General features: G+C 38.1%; 2 protein-coding genes across 5 annotated transcripts; one reads left to right on the plus strand and one right to left on the minus strand.

Moving 5' to 3' along the window:
• Positions 1-2,798: 2,798 nt before the first annotated feature.
• nosip (nitric oxide synthase interacting protein) lies at positions 2,799-8,122 on the plus strand. 2 transcript variants are annotated; one of them, XM_003966391.3, is made up of 10 exons: positions 2,799-2,923; positions 3,025-3,125; positions 3,580-3,685; positions 4,051-4,132; positions 4,283-4,418; positions 5,384-5,529; positions 6,197-6,313; positions 7,165-7,235; positions 7,554-7,662; positions 7,952-8,122. In XM_003966391.3, exons 2-10 carry the CDS (start codon positions 3,056-3,058, stop codon positions 8,021-8,023), a joined length of 909 nt encoding a protein of 302 aa, XP_003966440.1. In that variant the 5' UTR covers positions 2,799-2,923; positions 3,025-3,055; the 3' UTR covers positions 8,024-8,122. The 2 variants fall into 2 exon arrangements, with proteins under 2 accessions (XP_003966440.1, XP_029696547.1); XM_029840687.1 differs by having other exon boundaries at positions 2,900-2,918.
• rcn3 (reticulocalbin 3, EF-hand calcium binding domain) lies at positions 6,411-21,419 on the minus strand. 3 transcript variants are annotated; one of them, XM_029840686.1, is made up of 8 exons: positions 21,314-21,419; positions 16,431-16,647; positions 16,009-16,202; positions 15,750-15,922; positions 14,391-14,451; positions 13,691-13,782; positions 13,164-13,271; positions 6,411-6,614 (listed from the first exon to the last, which is right to left on the minus strand). In XM_029840686.1, the coding sequence occupies exons 2-8, from the start codon at positions 16,643-16,645 to the stop codon at positions 6,513-6,515; spliced, it is 945 nt and encodes a 314-aa protein (XP_029696546.1). In that variant the 5' UTR covers positions 16,646-16,647; positions 21,314-21,419; the 3' UTR covers positions 6,411-6,512. The 3 variants fall into 3 exon arrangements, with proteins under 3 accessions (XP_029696546.1, XP_003966417.2, XP_011604307.1); XM_003966368.3 differs by lacking the exon at positions 6,411-6,614 and adding an exon at positions 8,391-8,777; XM_011606005.2 differs by lacking the exon at positions 6,411-6,614 and adding an exon at positions 10,442-11,394.
• Between the last annotated feature and the right edge of the window lie 31 nt (positions 21,420-21,450).

The following is a 21,450-nucleotide window of genomic DNA, read 5'->3' on the forward strand; positions in this document are numbered from 1 at the left end:
CAGTATTTATTCTGAACTCCTTCTCCTCTATCTGTCCCTGCTTTGAACTTACACAATGGCATCCACCTGAATAGCTACTTCTCCTCCCTCTGTGTTACTTCACTGTTGGCCTTCAGGAAAATTTTGCAATAAGCTGCTTTTAATGTCAAAATACTGTTGTGGTTGAAAAAAATTATACTATGCCCGGTATGCCAGATTCCCTGTACATTACCGCTGATGGAAAGTGTGGATTCTGAGAAGCAGAGAGTGTTGGACATGCTATCCTACACTGCGAAAGACACTCATATCAAAGCTTTTTAGAGATCTGGGAGTGACTGAAAACACTGGGCCAGATTCACCAATATGTTCTTAAGAATCTTCTTAGATTCTTTCTTAAGTTGTTTTTAAGAAGTTTCTTAAGAAAACCCTACGTCGGATTCATCAACGCGTTCGTAAGCCCCAGAATTGTTCGCAGCTGTGTTAGATTGATGAATGCCATCTGTTCGTAAGTTGAAAGCGCGTGCCAGGTGAGTCTAATTAACATACGATTAGCATAAGTCACCGCCCACTAATGCCCATAAAAGGAACCGCAGCAGGACCCTGTAGACAGAGCAAAAAGCAGCCAAATGCCCAAAGCGAAATGCCCAAAGCTTGCCTCTCCACGGCTGATTTCTGACGCCGCGTTGAACAATCAAGAAAGGATGGCTAACACGCTTGATAAAATTGCCTCAACCCTGATGACTATAGCCAACACGCTTAAAGAAATCAACGAGAATGTAAAAAAAATAAGAATGTAAAAAAAACAAAAACGTGTAAAAGCTGTGCTCGGATTGTGACAATAATGCATTTTATTCACAAACGGGCAATTAATCGCGCTCGAACGTGAACCGCGTGCCTGCAGTCTGGCCCCATCATTGCGTCAGGACGCACATCCTCACGGGGTTGTGGCTCTGTGTCCAAACACATCCAGCGCCCCTTTAACATGTCGATGGTGCGTTCAATGGTGGAGCGACTGCGCGCATGCATCTGATTGAATAAAATTGTGGAGTCTGAGGGTTAGGTGGTCAGTGGTGTCAACAACCAGGGCATATCCTCGATCCCCTAATAAAATAAATCCAGATAAAATCAAATAAAAAGACAGTTTTGGCATGGTTTCCAATTTGGTTGATTAATGTTAAGTCATTGGCACATTTACGTAATTTTAAAATTCTCCGTAAATCACCAAAAATAGGAAATAATAAATCCAGGATAAGAAGAAATTGGTGAATGCCACAATCTTCGTAAACTGTTCGTAAGTGGGACTTAAGAACAAATTTGTTCGTAAGAACGCTTCGTGAATCTGGCCCACTGTTTTTATTTACAGTGGACAAGAGGGGCAAAGGCACTGCAAAAGAATATGTGCTGGAAACGACCAAATGCTGCAAACACAGAAATGATGCAAAAACAAAAACACATAAAACAAATGCAACAGAAAAACACCACAAGACAAAAATGTTGAAGTACAGAAAATAAGCAGACGCAAAACCTTAAAAACAACAAAAAAAGAAAAACAAATTTAAAAGAAAAATGCTACAAATACAAAAAAACATGCATCAAATTCGCTCCACAATGGAAGTGCACCCTGCTACTATGGAGCAATGACTATCTTGACTAAGATGATTGGTGGTATACCCAGATTTACTCAATCAATCAATCAATCAATCAATCAATCAATCAATCAATCAATCGATAAATCAATCAATCAATCTTTATAGAGCATCTGTTACAATCAAAATTGCCTCAGCAATTCATAGAATCCCAGGGCCTGACCCCTAACAAGCTACAGTGGCAAGGAAAAACTCCCCTTTAACAGGAAGAAACCTCAAGCAGGACGAGACTCATAAGGGGGACCCTCCTGCTGAGGGCCTGCTGGGCAATGATGGAGGAGAAGGGTGGAGGACAGGTAGAGGAGAGAATGCAAATAAGGCATAGATCTTGTTAGTTAACTTCTGAAGATGATAATGAAAAGGAATGGTAACCTTTATGTGTTAATACTTGGCTTCAATCTCCTAACAATTTTATAGAAGAGTGGCGTAGTTACGTAGCTGGAAATCTTGATTTATAAGTTATCCTTTTTCCTAATTAACATTATAATGGCATGGTGCGCTTCCTTTGTTTGCCTCATTTTTCTTTCAGTTTCCGAGTTTTGTGTGTTTTCGTATTTGTTGTGTACGTTTGTACGTTTTTAGCTCCTGATTAACTTCAACTTTCAACTTTATTTGTCCCCAAAGGGCAATTGGTTTCGCAGCAAGACAGGAAAAACACACACAACAGAACCTACGGGGGGGAGGCACTGGGTAGACATTGAATGTAAAGGCATGGAAAATAAAGAATGGCAGGTTGATATTACAACCACAATACACATTTACCTATACAGTTTCCGTGATTAGTTTCTGTGATTGCGACATTTTTGTCTTGCTATGTTTTCTGTTGCATTTGTTTAAGATCATTTGTGTTTTAGATCATTTCCTGCGTTTGCAGCTCGTGAACTCTTTTGCAGTGCATTTGACTGTCGGTCACGGTAGATTTTAATGCGTGCACATCAAGGAATCAAGAAGACAGAGGCCAAAACAAAGACGCTGTCGCAATTTGCGTGCCACTATATTCTACAGAAAATATGAATAGACAATAAAACAATAGATGGCAGCAATACGCCATGGACGTGTCTAGTCTGCCGTAACCGTAGAAGGAAATAAAGCTACTTTTAACCGATTTTTTTTTTAGAAGAAATCTAGGAGGCATTTTTATTTGGGGCGACCTTTAAGGTTTAGAAGCAATCGGGATTTAGTGTAGGCTGCACTACGCTCCAGTCCAGGTGGGGGCGGTAGTGCGGTTGCCACCCGCGATAAAAACAGAAGAAGAAGAAAATCGGTGGGGAAATAGGAAGAAAAGAAGAAAAGGAAAGGTTACATTATTTATTTGTACTGAGGCGCTTTCATTACGCAGTAATATGAATTACGAATTTTAATATGATAAGAGAAAGTATTTTTTCCCCTTTATTTCCAGGTGTCTGATTTCAGTACAGAATTCGAAAACGATGACGCGTCACGGAAAAAATTGTACGGCTGGAGCTGTATATACATACCACGAAAAGAAAAAAGATACAGGTACGTGATGTGATCAGAAGAACCCCTCTATCGAAAGGTCCATTCATGTCGATGGAATTTTTACTTCCCCTCCGCACCCCCAACAGCTTCTACTCGCGATTAAATCGAGGCCATTTTCTCGACAGTGAACCGAGCATTTCAATCTTTCAATATGTGTATATTTACATACACGCGTATACCTCTCTTTGCGTTTGTGTATGTATGTGTGCTTGTGTCAATATACTGTGCATATAATATGTGAATATGTAACTTGCTGTTCATAATTTTAATATATTTTTTATCTTGGCGCTGTGTATGTACAGCGCTATCATTGGAATGTGGGAAGTTACCCCTAGAAGTCGCTCAGAATCCTTTGTTTTTAAATATTCTAATTTCTTTGGAATGATCTGGACAGATTTTCGTGATTAAGATTCTGCTATGCGATGTATGGTGACATGTGGGTCCTTCTCCTCAGCGGCGTCTGGTTATGGAACACAGAGCATCAGATTGGGTAAAGATGCCATCAAAGACTTTGACTGCTGTTGCCTGTCACTACAACCATGTCAGGATCCTGTTGTCACGTATGTTTCTTTTTAAATGTAAAAAAAAATGTTACAAATGTTTCTTTAATTGTGTAACCAATATGTAAATATAAATATTCAGTAAAATTATGCTAGCTTGTCTGTTCACACAAGTTATATAATATAAAGGAATTGCTTTTACCAGTTGGGTATAATCCATTAATTTTAGCCTGATGTGATGAGTTTACTTGGGCACTGTACCACCCCGAGTCACTAATGACCAGCAGTGATTTAGCCAAACTTAACACATACCATTGGGCCACCAAAAGTATTTGCCTGGAACATGCAAGACGTTATTATGATTAATTTTCTTAATGCTGTAGTACTCAATCTATGGAATTGTTTTTGTGTTTTTTTCTCAACAGTCCAGATGGATATCTGTATGACAAACAAGCCATTCTTGAATTCATCTTGCACCAAAAGAAAGAAATTGCCAAACAAATGAAGGTAAGGTCAAACGTTTTGCAGTCTGGGAAGCACTGACTCGAAAAGCTGTCGAAAAAGTCACGATTTGTGACCCTGGTTTGAACCCAGAATGTTGTTGGTTGCATTTATTTTTTTCTGCATAACCTTCCTCATCAAGTTTTTTGTTTTAAGGCGTATGAGAAGCAGAAGCAAACACGGAAAAGCACTACACAACTGCAGTCAAAATCTGGGGAAAGAGAAAAGGTGGAGAAGTTTAAAACCACAGAGAACAGCATCGTGTCTAAACCCATCAACCCATTCATGTTTGGTAATTATCAGTGATGTTTGTCTTAACTCTTGCACTGATTGTATATCTCAGGATTTAAATTAAATTCCCTGGCTATTGATTCTAGAAGTGACTTTACATAAAAAGGAATTCTGCCACAGGTTTGCTTTGATTATTGGGCATATTTTGATTGATTTCAAGTATTTACATGGTTACCTTGATCAAAATCATCTAATTGGGTTCAGTGAAAGTTTGTCACATACCAAGGCAAGCTTATTCTAAATTTGCATTATACCATGATGATTAGGCACTTTCTGTTTTTTATTTTTGTTGTTTTTTTGTGAGGGAAATGCATGCTATAGTGACGACTTCAAAAACTGAAAGTTTTCTCATGCGTAATTGATGTACCTCATATCTCAAATCATAGATGGAATCAGTATAAACAAGCTTACAAGGAGGGGTAGAGTGCTAAAATGATCATCTGCACCTTATTTATCCTTAGGTTTGTCAGGGTACCGAAGAGGCAGAATTTCATTCTGTGCCAGTATTTTGCGAAACTGACCATTCATTAAGGTCTAATCAAGACTGTTTGCTACTGGATTAGGGGGTAATGGTTTTAAATGATCTAAACCTCTATTCAACCAGTTCATCACTTGTCCTCTCTTTTATTGAAAAACAACTCTTAAAATGAATTTTCTTTTGTAAACGTTAATAATTTGGGAAGGCCCTTATTTGTAAACTTTAAATTCAGGTGATCCATGAATTGTTGAGCAATCTTGATAGTTGTTTTTGTGCAATAGTTTTGTTTTTGGTATGCAGAGTATAGATAAGGTTTTTCTCATCAGGCCTTTCGGACTGCTTGTGGACTGTGTGCATTGAGAGATGGTAACGTGAAACGATACAAAGAAAAGGCATCACACAGAAAAAGGCTGAATGTCTGTCCAAGGCAGCTGTTGTGGTCTAACAACATACTACTGTAAAATAAAATTTCTATTATGGTCTTTCAGGGCAGACTGATGGAAATAAACCATACCAGACCAAAAACAGCTCTGCAGAGTCCCCCATAGGTGCAAGTACTTCTAACCACAGCCTTCCCAGTTTTTGGATCCCTTCTTTGACACCAGAAGCTAAACCAAGTCTGCTCAAGAAACCAGTGAGTAATTTGAACATTAAAAATGTTCCAAGGGTTGTAGCCTAGTAGCATTATCATATATCTATCCATATATTTTCTGTTAACTGCCACTTTTTTAATAATTGCAATTTCATATATGTTTATACATTTATTTATTAAAAATCATTCTGTAGCATTACTTAAATGTTGTTAAACAAGACAGACCTGTAAGTCGGGGAAGGATTGGCCAGTGAGGACAAGACAGTAAGGTGCATGTGGAAGGGATATGTAATCTTACACTGTCAAGGATCTAGTGCAACTATGAATAAATGAATAATATAAATGTCATAAAACTATATACAATTAGCATTAGTCAAATGGGGGTAGCTTAGGAGATACAAAATATTATATTGTGTCACGGAAGGTGCAATACAACAAGTCTTCAGATGTGAACATAGGAAAGCCAAAGTGTCCAGGTCGGGGGAAGTTGCTGGTAAGGGGAGGGTGAACTATGAGGCAGTGGAGGGGCAGGAAATCATGGGAGTTAAAGAGCAGCATGGACTGGTGGATAAAGTTTAGATTACATTAAACAAATCTAGAGCTTTCTTGTCTAATGGTACAGTCACAGATATTCATATTTAAAGTAAAGGTCAAAGAGCACATTTTTAAAAATGCACAAATTTTATCTTCTGCGTTTCTCTTTTTGTAGAGTAAGACTGTATTATGTCCAATGTCTGGAAAACCCATCAAGATGAATGACCTTATCACTGTGTGCTTCACTCCACTGGACCCAACCCTAAGTCGAGTGTCTCTGCTTACACGCCAGGTAGGGTTCTCTTAACACATTTATGCAACAAGGTTTGAGATTTTTTGATTATATGTGGTGTAACAAAAACCAGGCTTGAGAATACTGCAGTTTGGTTCTTAGCTGTGGTCAGTTGAAACACTGAAAAGCATTGCGAAAGAACAGCTGAGAGAAATGAACTTTTTGGCAACTGAGCGCATCTTCCACTCACCTCCATTTTCTATTGCTTGAAAAACTGGTGACCAATGTCTTTCATTTGGAAAATCCACCCTGGCACAGTGCAGCATTTTAAGTTGATGTGAAGTTGATGAGTTGATGAAATCTAAGTCACAAGTATGAAGAGCAGTCAGACTTAGTTGTACAATCTGGCTTCAATGGCTCTGGAATGTAAACAACATTCCATTAATATTTATGAATTGTGGCGGAAAAAACAATTTAAAGGCTCAAATGTCTCCATAAATGGGATACACTTTAAGAGCACTTCTTATACATTTCTTAAAATTAAGAACAACTGCCAGACAATTGAGCTCAAGTGAGCAAAACCATGCAAGTAGTAGCCAACATGCGTTTATTTTGGGTTTAGTTGTTTGTCTAAAAGGTTTTTTTTATAAAATTGCTGATGGTATTGCATAATTACATCTAAATATATTATGACTTATTTGGTAACAAGAAAACATTTTAGTTTTACTGGCAGTCTATGTCCCATAGGTTGTTTGAACTTTGACTGCAAGTAAAGCCTTTTTTTTTTTAAGAACTTTTAGGTTTCAAGTTTGTGTGCATACACTAAAATATTGAGAGAGAATAGGGTTTTGTTATGTTTGTTTATGTACAGTTTTGATACACTCTCAGTCTGTCATTCTCAACCCCTTCAGGACAGATATGTGTGTGCTGTCACCAGAGATGTCCTGGGTAACAGCGTTCCATGTGCAGTCTTGCGACCCTCGTGAGTGCCAACACATGTCCTGCCGCTTGTGACTTTTTTGCTGCTCCATATCAAGCTGTTTTTCAATTTGTTTTTTTTCATTACTAATTTACCCTTAGAACAGTAACATCACATAAGGAGTCCCCTTACCCCCATATTTTAATACTCTATATTAATCTTATATATATATATATTTTTTGTCTCTTAAGTTAAATGAGTTATTCTGCTGGTCCAAATTAAATTGGCAGAGCTTTACATGACAACACAACACTGACAGTAGGGAAAGGCTTCATTTAACTGTCAAATTTCTTGCTCTAATTAACATTGTATTGTGTTTAGTGGTGCTGTCGTAACCCAAGAGTGTGTGGAGAAGTTGATCAAGAAGGATATGGTTGATCCAGTCACTGGTGACAAACTTTCTGAGAAAGACATCATTTTCCTGCAGAGGGTATGTTTATAGTCCTGTACAGAATTAAAATCAAAAGACAATTTAATGAATAATTTTCTTGTAATTTTTTAGAAATCTCATTTTTATTATTGAGAATAATTTTTAGAATCATTTAAAGAGCAAGTGTTCAATCCAGCTCTGTTACTAGTGCTGTACACAATCTGCATTATTTGAGACCTAACGTTATGTTTTGCATAGAATAAAACGGCACCGTGTTTGCTGCACAAAATTACTTTTGTCATTTACAGTATACTCTGCAGTAAACAGTATAAGTGTTGTTTTCTTGCAGGGTGGAACTGGATTTGCTTCTTGCGGGGTTGAGCTTCATGCCAGAGAGTCACGTCCAGTTATGCAAGTGTGATGTATTTTACAATTTGTTGTACTCCTTTACTATCTTAGAGACTGTTGTGCTTTTTGTTGTCACACTTTTTTTTTTAAAATTAAAATGTTTCAAGAAATATTTGAGTTGTTTGAGTGTCCCTAGTGGTCTCAAAAACCACTAGTTGCTGATAAGTTTGTTCTTGAACCCATTGATGCATATTTTAGAGTAATACTTACCCTGTTAGACCTTTCATTTATAATTTTTGCTGAGTCACAGACATGCATCCAATTTCAAGCCATTTTTCTGAACACTTAACACCAGGCTACAGAGTTGTTTTTTTTTACTAGCATATAAAATTTTTTTTTAAGGGAGACATGGAAAACCTGACTGCAAGAAATAAATTCAATTTGTTAAGCAATCACTTTAATCATTTAAGGCAAAACCTGAACTCTAGCCAGTTCAAAGCTGCTGTAAGGAAGAATTTTAAATTCAGGTCAGCTGCATTTTTTTTCAATTTTGAGGATAGAGATTTCAGTAAACATGGAAATCAAATTGCTTTGTTGTTTCAGATTAAAAGACGTGGCATCAAATGACTTGTGTAATTGATCATTGTTTAGATCATCACACATTCATTGTTGACCAAGTCATGAAAAATGCAACTCATACTATGTTGGGACAAATGACATTACAGTTCATCATGGCCTTCAAAACTCATGGCTCCAAAATCAGTGATCGTGCTGGTCTTGATAAATTCCAGATTCTCAAGCATCTCAGATAGTGTCAGAAATCCATCCTAAGAGAGATTTATGCATACACAGGCAATGATCAGTCTTACTTAATACTAAAACATGCGTTGATTATATTTTCTTGCTCTTTCATCTAACCAAGTGTTATATACTGCTCAAAAAAATTAGAGGAACACTTTTTAAGTATAGCAACCTATCAGTCAAACTTCTGGAATATTGATCTGGTCAGTTAAGTAGCAGAGGGGGTTGTTCATCAGTTTCTGCTGCTTTGTTGTTAATGAAATCAACAACAGGAGCATCAGAGGGGCAAGAATGAGACGGCCCCCAAAACAGGAATGGCTTTCTAGTTTGAGGCCACTGATACTTTTTTCCCTCATCTCTTTTGGCTGATTTTCTTTTTTTACTGACTGACTTTCTACTGTTGTAGTTCTTCATTTGGCTTGGATCAACATCTGTTGATAGCATGGTGCGGTACCTAGACGCTACAGAGGTTGCACAAGTAGTCCAACTCCTCCAGGATGGCACATCAATACGTGCGGTTGCAAGAAGGTTTGCTGTGTCTCCCAGCACAGTCTCAAGAGCATGGAGGAGACTCCAGGAGACAGCTAGTTACTCCAGGAGAGCTGGACAGGGCCATAGAAGGTCCTTAAACCCTCAGCAGGATCGGTATCTGCTCCTTTGTGCCATCGACCACCAGTATTGGCAACTACGCCATTGGCGCCCTGTGCTCTTCACCGATGAGAGCAGGTTCAACCTGAGCACATGCGACAGACGTGAAAGGGTCTGGAGATGCTGTGGAGACCATTATGCTGCCTGCAACATCATCCAGCATGACCGGTTTGGTGGTGGGTCAGTTATGGTCTGGGGAGGCATATCCCTGGAAGGATGCACAGACCTCTACAGGTTAGATAATGGCACCCTGACTGCTATTAGGTATCGGGATGAAATCCTTGGACCCACTGTCAGAACCTACGCTGGTGCAGTGGGACCTGGGTTCCTCCTGGTCCACGACAATGCCCGACCTCATGTGGCTAGAGTATGCAGGCAGTTCCTGGAGGATGAAGGAATTGATAGCATTGACTGGCCCCCACGTTCACCTGACCTAATCCCAATAGAACACCTCTGGGACATTATGTTTAGGTCCATCCGGTGCCACCAGGTTGATCCTCAGATTGTCCAGGAGCTCAGTGATGCCCTGGTCCAGATCTGGGAGGAGATCCCCCAGGACACCATTTGTCATCTCATTAGGAGCCCCAACATTATCAGGCATGCATACAAGCACGTGGGGGCCACACAAACTACTGAGAATCATTTTGAGTTGCTACAATGACATTTTGGCAAAATGGACCAGTCTGGTGCATAATTGTTTCACTTTCATTCTTGGGGTGTCTTTGATTTCCCCCCTCTATAGGGTGATCATTTTCATTTCTATCAAATTATTATTAATTATTATCAAACTTTTGATCAGGAAAGATATTCAAGATCACCCCCCCCCCCCCCCCCCCCCCCCCCCCCCCCATTTAGATCTGACGTGTTTTCGAAGTGTTCCTCTAAATTTTTTGAGCAGTGTATTTAAACAGAAAAAGATGGGGTCCACATAAAAAAAATTGAGATGCAACTTGCAAACCTTTGTAAAGCACATGTTCTTGCCTTGTCCTTATTATCTTTTCTTAAACAAGCTGCTAACAGTTTGTGTAAGATGTCTTAAGCATTTTTTTAAGTCATCGCAATTTTTTATTAAAATATGTCTGCAGAGATTATTAAACTATGCTCTTACAGTAAAATAGGGGTGGGCTAAACATGTATATGATGGGAAAAGCAAACATTTCATTCCACAAATTTTCTTCACACTGTCATAAAACACTACCAAGCACATACATGGAATATGCTTAACATTTTAACAGTATAATATAATATATATATACACATAATGTGTGTTGAAGTAAAAATGTTTTATTAAAAAAAAACATGAAACATCGAGACAGTTAGAGGATGTCAATTAAAAACATGTAGCCCTAGCACTGAAAATGGAAAGTGCTTTTCAAACAGAAAGAGAAAATATAAGCGAGTTGGGAAAATGCAATCTTGTCACAAAATTAAGCAAAAAAACAAATTTAATCATGGTTAATCAACTACAAAATCTTGTGTTAATATTCTTGCTTCTGAGTAGTTTGTGGATTTAAGGAGCTCTACCATTTTGCAAGATGTAAATACATGACCAAAAGCTTTATGTTTGAAACCTAATGTTTCAATGCAGAACCCATAAAACGGAATACAATATTATCTGAATTACCTACAATGTCACAGTAGTTACTACAAGACAGTCATACAAAAACTTATTTAGGTCAAATCAATCCCACTTAAACAATCCCAAATCCCAATTTACACAACTTCAATCCTCATATACACAGTATACGAGTGAAAACTGACTGATCTGTGGCTGTGTTAGAAGCATATGTTCATGTTCAAAGTTCATTCTAATCTCAATGCAATCCCAAATATTAAAACCATAACTGCATTTCAAAACAAAATCTAAAAACAAGAGCTCCCACTAGTTCAAAGTTCATCGTGTCTCTTTGTTAAATCCTCTCCATAATTGGTAGCCTGGCTACCCACAAACATGTTCCAGTTAGTGAGAATTTCCTTCTTGGTTATTTTCTCATCCTTAATCATCAGATTCCATCCAATATTGGTGTATGATTGAATGTGATTGAAGTGTAGGAGACAAAAAACAAGACAGATAAGAAAGATTCTTGTTAGTAATTCAGGCAGAATTATAATCTTTATGCATTTGTTAAGTACTGGGCATAAGGGCACACTGACGAATAAAAAAGATCTATATTATCAGTGCATTTTACATATTGTGTATCGAACCTGGTTAATCAGTGAAAACTTTACTTGCTAGAGCTTTTGTATTTGCTTTTAAAATATAATACACAAAATAAACAGACATTTACCCAGTGGAATTCCTCTTGTGAAGAACTGAGAATGTTATACTATGGCAATTATAAAACATATTGTTTCTCCTCTTAATGGACTTCACTTTGGGGCTTTCAACCTACAGTACCTATCCTGCAGAAACTCTATACACCAACAACAAACCAAGCTCCATCGTCAACAATTGGATCCTTAACCATTATAATTCACTGATTATAATTTGTCCTTTACATTGCAGTCAAATGAGAAAATGGTTTATATTTTGCATTTTTAAAGTAGCCACCTTTTGCTTTGGTAACAGTTTTGCACATTCTTAGCATATGGTTTCTTTCATGGGGTGGTCACCTGGAAAAGAATGGCGCTGTGGCAGCCATGATGGTGTAAACATCTCAACTTTTCTGGACATGGTTTGATGGAACCAAAAATCTCAAATTTGGATTAATTGGATCAAAACACAGAATTACACTGGTCTAAAGTGCTGTTTAGATCCTATTTTCTGTTTGTTTTTCTCCCTCAACTGTGGCTTTGCTGCAGCAATTTGACCATGAAGACTTATTAACTAACTGTAAGTCACAAATTCTTCACTGAACAGTTGATTTTAAAATGTGTCTGCTACTTTACCTGTGTAAAGCATTTGCGTGGTCCCTTATCTGAGTGACTGTTAGTTACCGGTACATGATTTAAAAATAAGAAATTAACAAACTTATTCTCTGCATCAGAAGTAATTTTTGGTCTTGTTTTTCTGGGACAGTCCTCATTAGAACCAGTTTCATCATTATTTCAGAATCATTTAAATGTTTTTACAACTGCACATAAGAATACGTCTTAAAGTCCTCAGCATTCTTGTGCCTCACACTGACAACTGCATACTTGTTCATTAAAAAACAGTCCAGATGATAAGCTCATTGAGCTAATTAATAGGATGCCGAATGTACAAAGCAGTTACCAAAGTTGGTTACTTTCAATGTCATTTAACACTTATTTTTACTATCCTCCATGTGTGTTTTCCTAAAGTTTTAATGTCTTGGTTATTCTAAATTTATTCTGGAGAAAAACTAAATTATAAAATGTGTCCAAACTTTTGACTGGGCATGTATCGATGGTAAATCAATATATAGAAACATATTCTGGATTTTCTACTGTTTATTGTGTGATGATCAATGTCTAATATTTTTTGTCAACCTCTTTTCCTGATATGTAGTTTAACGACCATACGGAGTCTGATATCTAAAACTGTAAGCATGGATTACATGCAGAAAATACAACTCTGCAATGGCAATTGACAGACTATCTGTTGGTGGAAGAGGTGATTGCATTCTTAGTACAGATTGATATGCACTGATATTTTCACATGAACATTCCGCACTGGGAACAAAAATAAAAAATAAAATTATTTCAACCATTTCAGTGTACTTTATGTTCCTAGAGAGACAGTGGATATAAACTGCTAAATACTAGCAGTTGATATGAAGATGTTCCACGGAAGCAGTGCCTACCTTATCGGTATCTGTCTCATGAATCAAGTGTTTGGCTTCATTGTCTGCATGATCAACCTCTCCTGGCAAAATCCAGTCGGCTACTTCAGCAGCATCGAGGTAGCCATCCTGTGTAACCAAACTTTCTTTAGAACATGATACCGTAACAGTTTTTATTACTTGCCAATTCTTGGTATTAATGTTGCACCCCTGCCCTCCCAGTAACGGGTATAAATGATTTCATTTAAAAGGTAACATTGGAAGTTCTGTTTATTTATATTATCTGTTTATAAATTGCATTCACATATTAACATAGTAAATACTGCACAGTGCTAGTCTTAGAGAGATTACAGGTAAACATATTAATTTAATAACAGGTGAGCATCTAAATTTACTTTCTTTCACTTATTGACCAAACTGTATTAACAAAATGCATACCTCACTGCACATGTATTACTCTGGCTGTGATATCTCCACATGTAGAGGTTGTGACATCAACCCCATTCTCACAAATTGCTTGCTTAGCCAGGCAATCTTTTTTCTTTTACCTTGTTGGTATCTCTGAACTCTGAGAAATGTTTCTTCTCTGTCTGGACCCAGTCAGGTTCACTCTCCCCACTCTCTGGTGTGTACATGTCACCTAAAAACCAGAACAGACATTGATGTATACACACAGTCCATGTTCAGAATCAGAATCAGAAGCAGATTTATTGCCATTGTTCATGTAATACACAGTATTACACAAACTAGGAATTTGTCATGGTGTGACGCTGCGACATTCAATATAAAGAAGACCACACTAGAATAAGATAAATAAAATAAAATAAGACATATATACAGTATATACATAAATAGTAAGTGGTAAGAGGTAAGTGGTAAGAAATAGTGCAGGTCCATGCAGGAGTAATGTATTGTTCGTGAGTCCGACTGGCTGCTGTACATGGTGCTTAAGTGATAAGTCACTTGGTGTTCAGCAGCCTGATGGCAGAGGGGAAGAAGCTGTTCGTGTAGCGGGAGGTTTTGGTCCGAATGGACCGTAGTCTCCTGCCTGAGGGGAGGGGGGAAAACAGTCCGTGACCAGGGTGGGAAGGGTCGGCCGTGATCCGACCTGCACACCTCCGGGTCCTGGAGATATACAGGTCCTGGATGGATGGAAGCCTGCAGCCGATCACCTTCTCGGCAGCGCGCACGACGCGCTGCAGCCTTAGTCACAGAAGGAATTCTAAGTTTCTAAGTAAAACAACTTACCAATGTATTCATTTAAATTTATCTTTCCATCTCCATCTTTGTCAATATCTTCCACTGTTTCCTGAATACAAACATGAATGAAACATTAACATGTGCATACACTACTGGCCAAAAGTTTGGAAGCAAGAGCAAATTTTTACAAAGAGATTATAGTTTTACCAATATACAATGAAAAAACATTTAAAACAATTAACATAACTTATTCAGGGTGTAGGTCAATTAAATGTGACATGTCACTGAAAAGTGTGATCATGGAGTAAATACATCCTAAAATGTTTGGAACTCATAATGATTTTAAATAAATATTTCTATGAACTTGAGGGGTCTCAGAAAGCCTTTTGTCAACATTAACTGTAAAGCCACTTTTAATTGGGCTCATCAGTTTCACATACCTGTCTGTATATATCATTTAAATGAGGTGGCCAAATGCTATGGTGCCTGGATATAGCTTATTTACAATGAACTGTCTAGTAATCTGCAGTTACCCCAATTTTGCCTTTATTAGGCTTAAGGATCTACCACACGATAATTGCTGACTTTACTTTAGTCTTGACTGGTGGCACCATTTAACTGTCCTCAAATGCCATTTATTTTATATCATTAGGAAGTGTGTGTGTTGTGTTTGTTTCCAGTGGAAAAGGGGATAAACTGATCCGTTGGTAAACTGGCAACTGTATTTTGTGTGCGTCATTGTTTTTTTTCTGGCATTACAATTTCACCCCTTTTATAAGCTGCGACAAGGCCACAGTTTCCAGGTTATTTGTTGTTTAGTGTGTCCTGTCCTGTCTCAGGCCGTTTTTGTAAAATATAACTCTTGTTTTTTGCTTGAATTGAAAAATTGTATTTGCATGTAGGATGTATGTGTATATAATTCTTCCCTATCTCCCCTCTCCTCTTTTTTAACCCAATTAGCCACCAGCCGGACAGTCCCCCGATATGAGCATGGTCCTGCTCAAGGTTTTTTCCTGTTAAAATGGAATTTTGCCTTGCCATTGTTGCTTGTTGGGGATCCAGATCTGGATTTCTGTAAAGTGCATACAGTTAATTATGATTGTAATAGATGTGATATAAAAGTTGAATCAAATTATCAAACTGATTTGATTTGCATATTGCTACAAAATAACAATTTGAACTGTATGATTTTTCGATCCTGTTTCCTGCATTTGAGTCCTGCCTACTTGGTTCTATCAAATCAAACATGTTACAAGATTGTCACAAGAAAATCTGAAACAAGTGTTTGTTTTTTTAAAAGAAATTTGTTGACAAAAACTAAAGGAAAGAAAATGTCGAAGCATGAAGGGCCATAGGAGAGCTAGATAGATCTTTTTTCATTTGTCCATTCAGGTGAGAAAATTCTACCTGCACTACGACATCTTTCATATACTCAAACTCTTCAGGATGAAGGAAGGCAGTGAACTCCTCACGTGTGGCAATACCATCACCATCTTGGTCAGCATTCTTGAAGCGCCTTTCATCCCTAGTGAGCATGGATTGATATGTAGCCTTGTCCTCAACATCATCAAATTCCTCACCTGCAAATCAATTATAAACTATGAGCAGATGAAGGCTTTTGTGATACATGACATATGTACACATAACCTATTAACAAGGCTATTACCAAGATAGTAGCCATAGGTGGTGTTTTTGTACTCCTCCCACCCAATCTTGTCATCTTGATTCTTGTCATAGTCCTTCCAGTTTTTGTTCACATTCTCCTCAATGTACCTCCTTTGCCTGTGTTTGATCCAGTAATGCAGCTCTGCATGGCTCACATAGCCATCCTTGTCAGTGTCGATGCGGTCAACAATCTTTCTGTGGGTAAAGCTGGTGTTACTGTTGCCAAACTAAAATAATTTGCTCTTGCTGTTTTTGGAAATGCAGCTGCAAATTATGATAAAAACAAAACATGAAAACCAAGTATGTCATCAAACTATTCTGAAAATTCTATTCTGAAAAGTACTAATTTTTCCTAGTGGGATTATTAGATACCTAAACAGAAAAGTTGTGCTTTGCAGTATATCTTGAGTGGTTAAAACTCACGCTAATTTTTCTTTGCTCTCTTCAGGCGTCAGTTGGTCGAAGGTCTTGGCCTCTTCTTTACCCAGAAATGCTTCATGGTCATACTGAAATCCTTCAGCATCATTGTGGGCATGGTCACTCAAATCAGCATGGTGGTGGATGCGCTTCTCCTGAGCAGGTACAGCATAGGCAACAGTAGCCAGCATGCAGACGAATACTACTGTCTTCATCAGCATGTCTGTGCGTATAGAGTGCGGATAGATTGATCAATCAATCACCATGCCTTTAACATTTTCAGGTGAAAAATGGTACACTCCTGTCACATTTCAGCTTAAATTGAAATGATTTAAAATCACTTTTAAAAAAAGGTCCAGAGGTTTCATTTCCATGCAGGTTCCGTGCAAATAATAGTCCTGTGTGTTCTATGAAGAAATAAAGAGCATTGACTTTAACAGCACCAGAATGATGATGTGCGAAGTAAAGGACTATGCCAATACAAATTCGAAGTGTATTTTCTAGCTTTGCATTAGGTTTTGCTGATTTCTGATTTGCCTTAATTGATTTTATGCTACTTACTATTAGATTAGTTAGGTGGAGAGAGAATGTCATCATTATGATGTTTATTTGGAAACTTTAAATCAACTCACTTTACAAGAATGTCATACACCTCAAAATAAAGTAATGATTCCTCAGAATTTATTTCAAAGTCATTGTTTGTTATTGTAAGGTTTTAATATAGTCACTGAGTTTTGCCTAGTCTACATGATTCGGTTGGTTTATTTTGCAACATGACAATGGAGACAAAATGTGGTTTTCAGTGGCTAAGAACTGCAATACAAATAACATTGATGAAACACTTTTACAAAGTCTGGAATAAATTTACATTTAAAAAACTAAACGGGATAAACTTTTACAAGTGTTCCATGAGTTCCACAAGGTTGTACTTGAACCAATCCTTTTCACCTTGTACATGCTTCCCTTAGGAAACATTATTCGGCAGCACGGGATAAATTTTCATTGTTACGCTGATAACACTCAGCTTTATTTATCCACGAAACCAGAGGAGACAGAGAAGTTAGCGAAGCTTCAGACCTGTCTTAAAGACATAAAGTCTTGGATGTCTTAAAATTTCTTCCTCCTTAACTCTGGAAAAGCTGAGGTCATGGTGTTTGGTCCTGAACCTCTCAGGGATAGATTAGATCACATGATCACTCTAGATGGTATCTCATTAACATCTAGTCTCTCTGTGAGGAATCTAGGAGTAATTTTTCACACATTAAAATGGTCTCTAGAAGTGCCTTTTTCACCTGAGGAACATCACATAGATCAGGAAGCTACTAACACGGCATGATACTGAAAAGTTAGTCCATGCATTTGTTACTTCCAGGCTGGACTATTGTAATTCTTTATTATCAGGGTGTCCAAACACCTTTTTAAGGAGCCTCCAGCTGATCCAAAATGCTGCAGCCAGAGTTCTGACAGGTATTGACAAAAGAGATCCCATTACTCCTGTACTAGCGTCTCTTCATTGGATGCCCATTAAATTTAGAATAACTTTTAAAATCCTTCTTCTGACCTACAAGGTCCTCAGAGGCCTAGCTCCATCCTACCTGGAGGAGCTAGTGACACCTTACCAGCCCAATAGACCGCTCCGCTCTCAGAACGCTGGTCTACTTATAGTTCCCAGTCTCTAGGAGTAGAATGGGGGGCCAAGCATTTAGCTACCAGGCCCCCCTGCTATGGAACCAGCTCCCTGGCCAGGTACGGGAGGCTGACTCCATCTCTACTTTTAAGATTAGCCTTAAAACCTACCTCTTTGAAAAAGCCTATTGTCACTAATTCTCTAGTCCCAGTTACTATCATAGACAGACAAATTATCATACTTAGGGGGTCGTCTAATCATTAGGTCACATCTTAGTTATGCTGCTATAGGCCAAGGCTGCCGGGGTCCAGAAACATGATCACCTGACAGGCCTCTGTCACTCCACTGGGAAATGGTCTCCTCTCCTCTCCTCTCCTCCTCATCATGTAGGCTACTGGTGTTATTTCTTGTGTAGTTTTTCTGCTTCTCTCCCACCCCCCACCCCCTTCTGTATTCATCTACAGGTATCGCCGCCTTCAGAGCTGCATACTGACCTCCGACCCCGCTGACCCACTCTACCTGACCCTACCAGCAACCTACTTTACTAAATATAATGTATTTCTGTATGTACTCTGTGGAGTATGTGTGCTTATTCTCTCCTCCACCTCTGCTCTCGTCTCCCCTCCCCTCCCCTCCTCTCCTCTACCTGTCCTCCCCCTTCTCCTCTCTCTCTACCCAGCAGGCCATCAGCAGGAGGGTCCCCCTACATGAGCCTGGTCCTGCTCAAGGTTTCTTCCTGTTAAAGGGGATTTTTTTCTTGCCACTGTTGTTTGTCTGGGGTTAGGCCCTGGGATTCTGTAAAGCGCCTAGAAACAATTTTGATTGTAAAAGACGCTATATAAATAAAAATTGATTGATTGATTGATTGATTGATTGATTGATTGATTGATTGATTGATTGATTGATTGATTGATTGATTGAAGTGATTAAACAAATTTACAAATTGCGGAGCACTTTTACAAACTCTAAAACTACTAGCCATGCGATAGAAATGGCTGACAAAAGTTATAGTTGCACTGTTTACCACCCTCTTCTTTATTAACAGACTTTACATACAGAACATTGGATTTATCCATAACATCCCTAAAAAAGACATTAGTAATGTAAGTAGTAAGTAGATAAAACCCCGAATTGTGTGAAACGATGTAGTGAATATGTTTTTTCCTTTTTGGGGAGTAAATATTGTCAAGATATTGTATTTGTTTGTCAAACCACACTGAAGCCAAAAAACCTTCCATGAAAATCCATCAGCACATCTGGAAAGAACCAAACCAGATGGATTTAGTTTATCACAACCATAAGCATGCCACATAAGGTTCTTTTCCACTGGGCTACACTAGGATCTGCAAGGTTCAACTCAGCACAGTATGGTGCAGCCAATTTTGATTTTACAGGTACCTCTACAACATTGGGAGGTCTTCATAACATGGCTCTCCAAAACTGACTGTGACACCGTTAATTTGTGTTAATATAATAAGTCTTTGCTTTCGTTCTCTGATAAATGTTTGTTTTACACTGCAGGCTCTTTTCTCGCCAGTCTTAAAAGAAAAGACAAAAATTATTAAATGACACATTAAATTCTTTATTAGTTTGTTCATTGATGGATTTTATGGAAGGTTTGATTTGATTTATAGTATTATATTATTATTATTATTATTAGATATTTATAAGATGTAATATCCCCCAAGGGCAATTTGATTGCAGCAGTAGTTAAACCATTCTTCCAATCAGGCTCAGTAAAACATTTCTAACAGGTATATAGACACAATACAAGTAATACATAATCAACACAGTTTCACTGGTGCATTAGTCCCAGCTTGCCTGCAACTTGTTAAGAAACCATGGCTGCCTGGACAAGCTGTTTTGGATATTCTTATTTTGGACTTATAAGTAAAGGTATCTTCTTTTAGACGAGAGAAACTGAAACTGCATGAAAAGGGTGGAGAGGGATTGCCAGAATGGTTTTGTGGTTTCAATGTTTGTCCAAACACAATAATAATAGCTTGATAATATTCATTCCACTAAAACATTCACATCATTGTTTGAAACAACTAGTGGAAACTTTTTCTTCTTCTTTGGAGGCAAATTTTATGTTAATTTGTTTTGATCTTGATGAATGTAAGTTTTAAAAGTTGATATTTGTTTCAAATTTTGTAAAAGTGTTTCTTCAATGTTATTTTGTATTTCTCTTCTCAGTCACTGTATGTGGCAGGATTAGATGGACAAACCAATGTAAATGATTTTTGTTTACAAGTAAAATTAACAAAACAAAATTCTTGACAGTTCTCAACATTGTATCAAAGTCTACAAATAACAGAGAACATGTTCAAATCTGAACAAAAAATAAATAAACCATCACATTATCAAATTCATATTTAGCAGTCCTGCCCTTAGCATGCCGTAAAGCTCCAATTCTGTCCTAAATCTTTTTCCACCACTGTACAGTCTAAGATTGTCCCACAACACAATCTTGATGTGTAACCTGGCAGTTTCATTTTGTACAAGTACAAACTATGAAGAGAAAATGTGATATTTCAGACTTTCTTTTATATAAGCACATATCAGGAGCAGATCAAGCCCAGATGTACCCCAGTCAGCCCTGACAGCTCCCAACCTGAAACCAGCCAGGCAAGTCAGTGGGGTCAGCCATAAGAGACCAATATAACACCAGCAAGTCAGTATTGTATACGCAAGTTTGTATACGCAAATTTATTTACATTTATAACTAATTTAATTTAATCATTTGTATCTTGTATGCTTGAACTTTACTTGCTAAAAACATTTTCATATACAGTGGACACTATGAATGAGAGGAGAAGCGGCGTCTGCTAGGCTAATGCTCCTCTTCTGCTTTGTTCCACGTCACTTTCTGCTTTAGGTTAAGCCCATCAGTCCGAGTAAATGGCCTGCCCCACCCAGGATCGGGGCTGATCTAAGAACCCCGGGGCACAGACTTAGCAGAGACCCTTTGGGGGAGGTTCCTGTAGGTTCCTATAGTGGAGAAGTGCACCACTGGCCCCCAGCACAGTAAAATTACCCTGATTTTGTGTACGCACACGCGTGTGCGTGTGTATACATGCATACATACTCGCGCGTGTGGTAAAAGGGTATTTTTCAAGGATGTCGACCTATCTTTGCTCAGGTTTGTAAAAACAAACCAAAAACTACGTTGTTTTTTATATATACTGCGCTTTCGGTACATGCACAGAACCATAACATTTAAAAAAATCAAAACACTAATGTAAAGAATATAATCTCTTACCTATTTATCAGCTCACTCCTTGTGTTAACTGTTGGAAGTTCAGTCCAAATTTGCGCTCTGAATGTTTAAATAACAGTGCTTTATGGGCGGGCAATTGTTTTTCTAACCAATCACCATCGTTCTACTCGTGACTCTAA

This window comes from Takifugu rubripes, chromosome 8 (assembly GCF_901000725.2).
Source record: "Takifugu rubripes chromosome 8, fTakRub1.2, whole genome shotgun sequence".
NCBI lineage: Eukaryota > Metazoa > Chordata > Actinopteri > Tetraodontiformes > Tetraodontidae > Takifugu > Takifugu rubripes.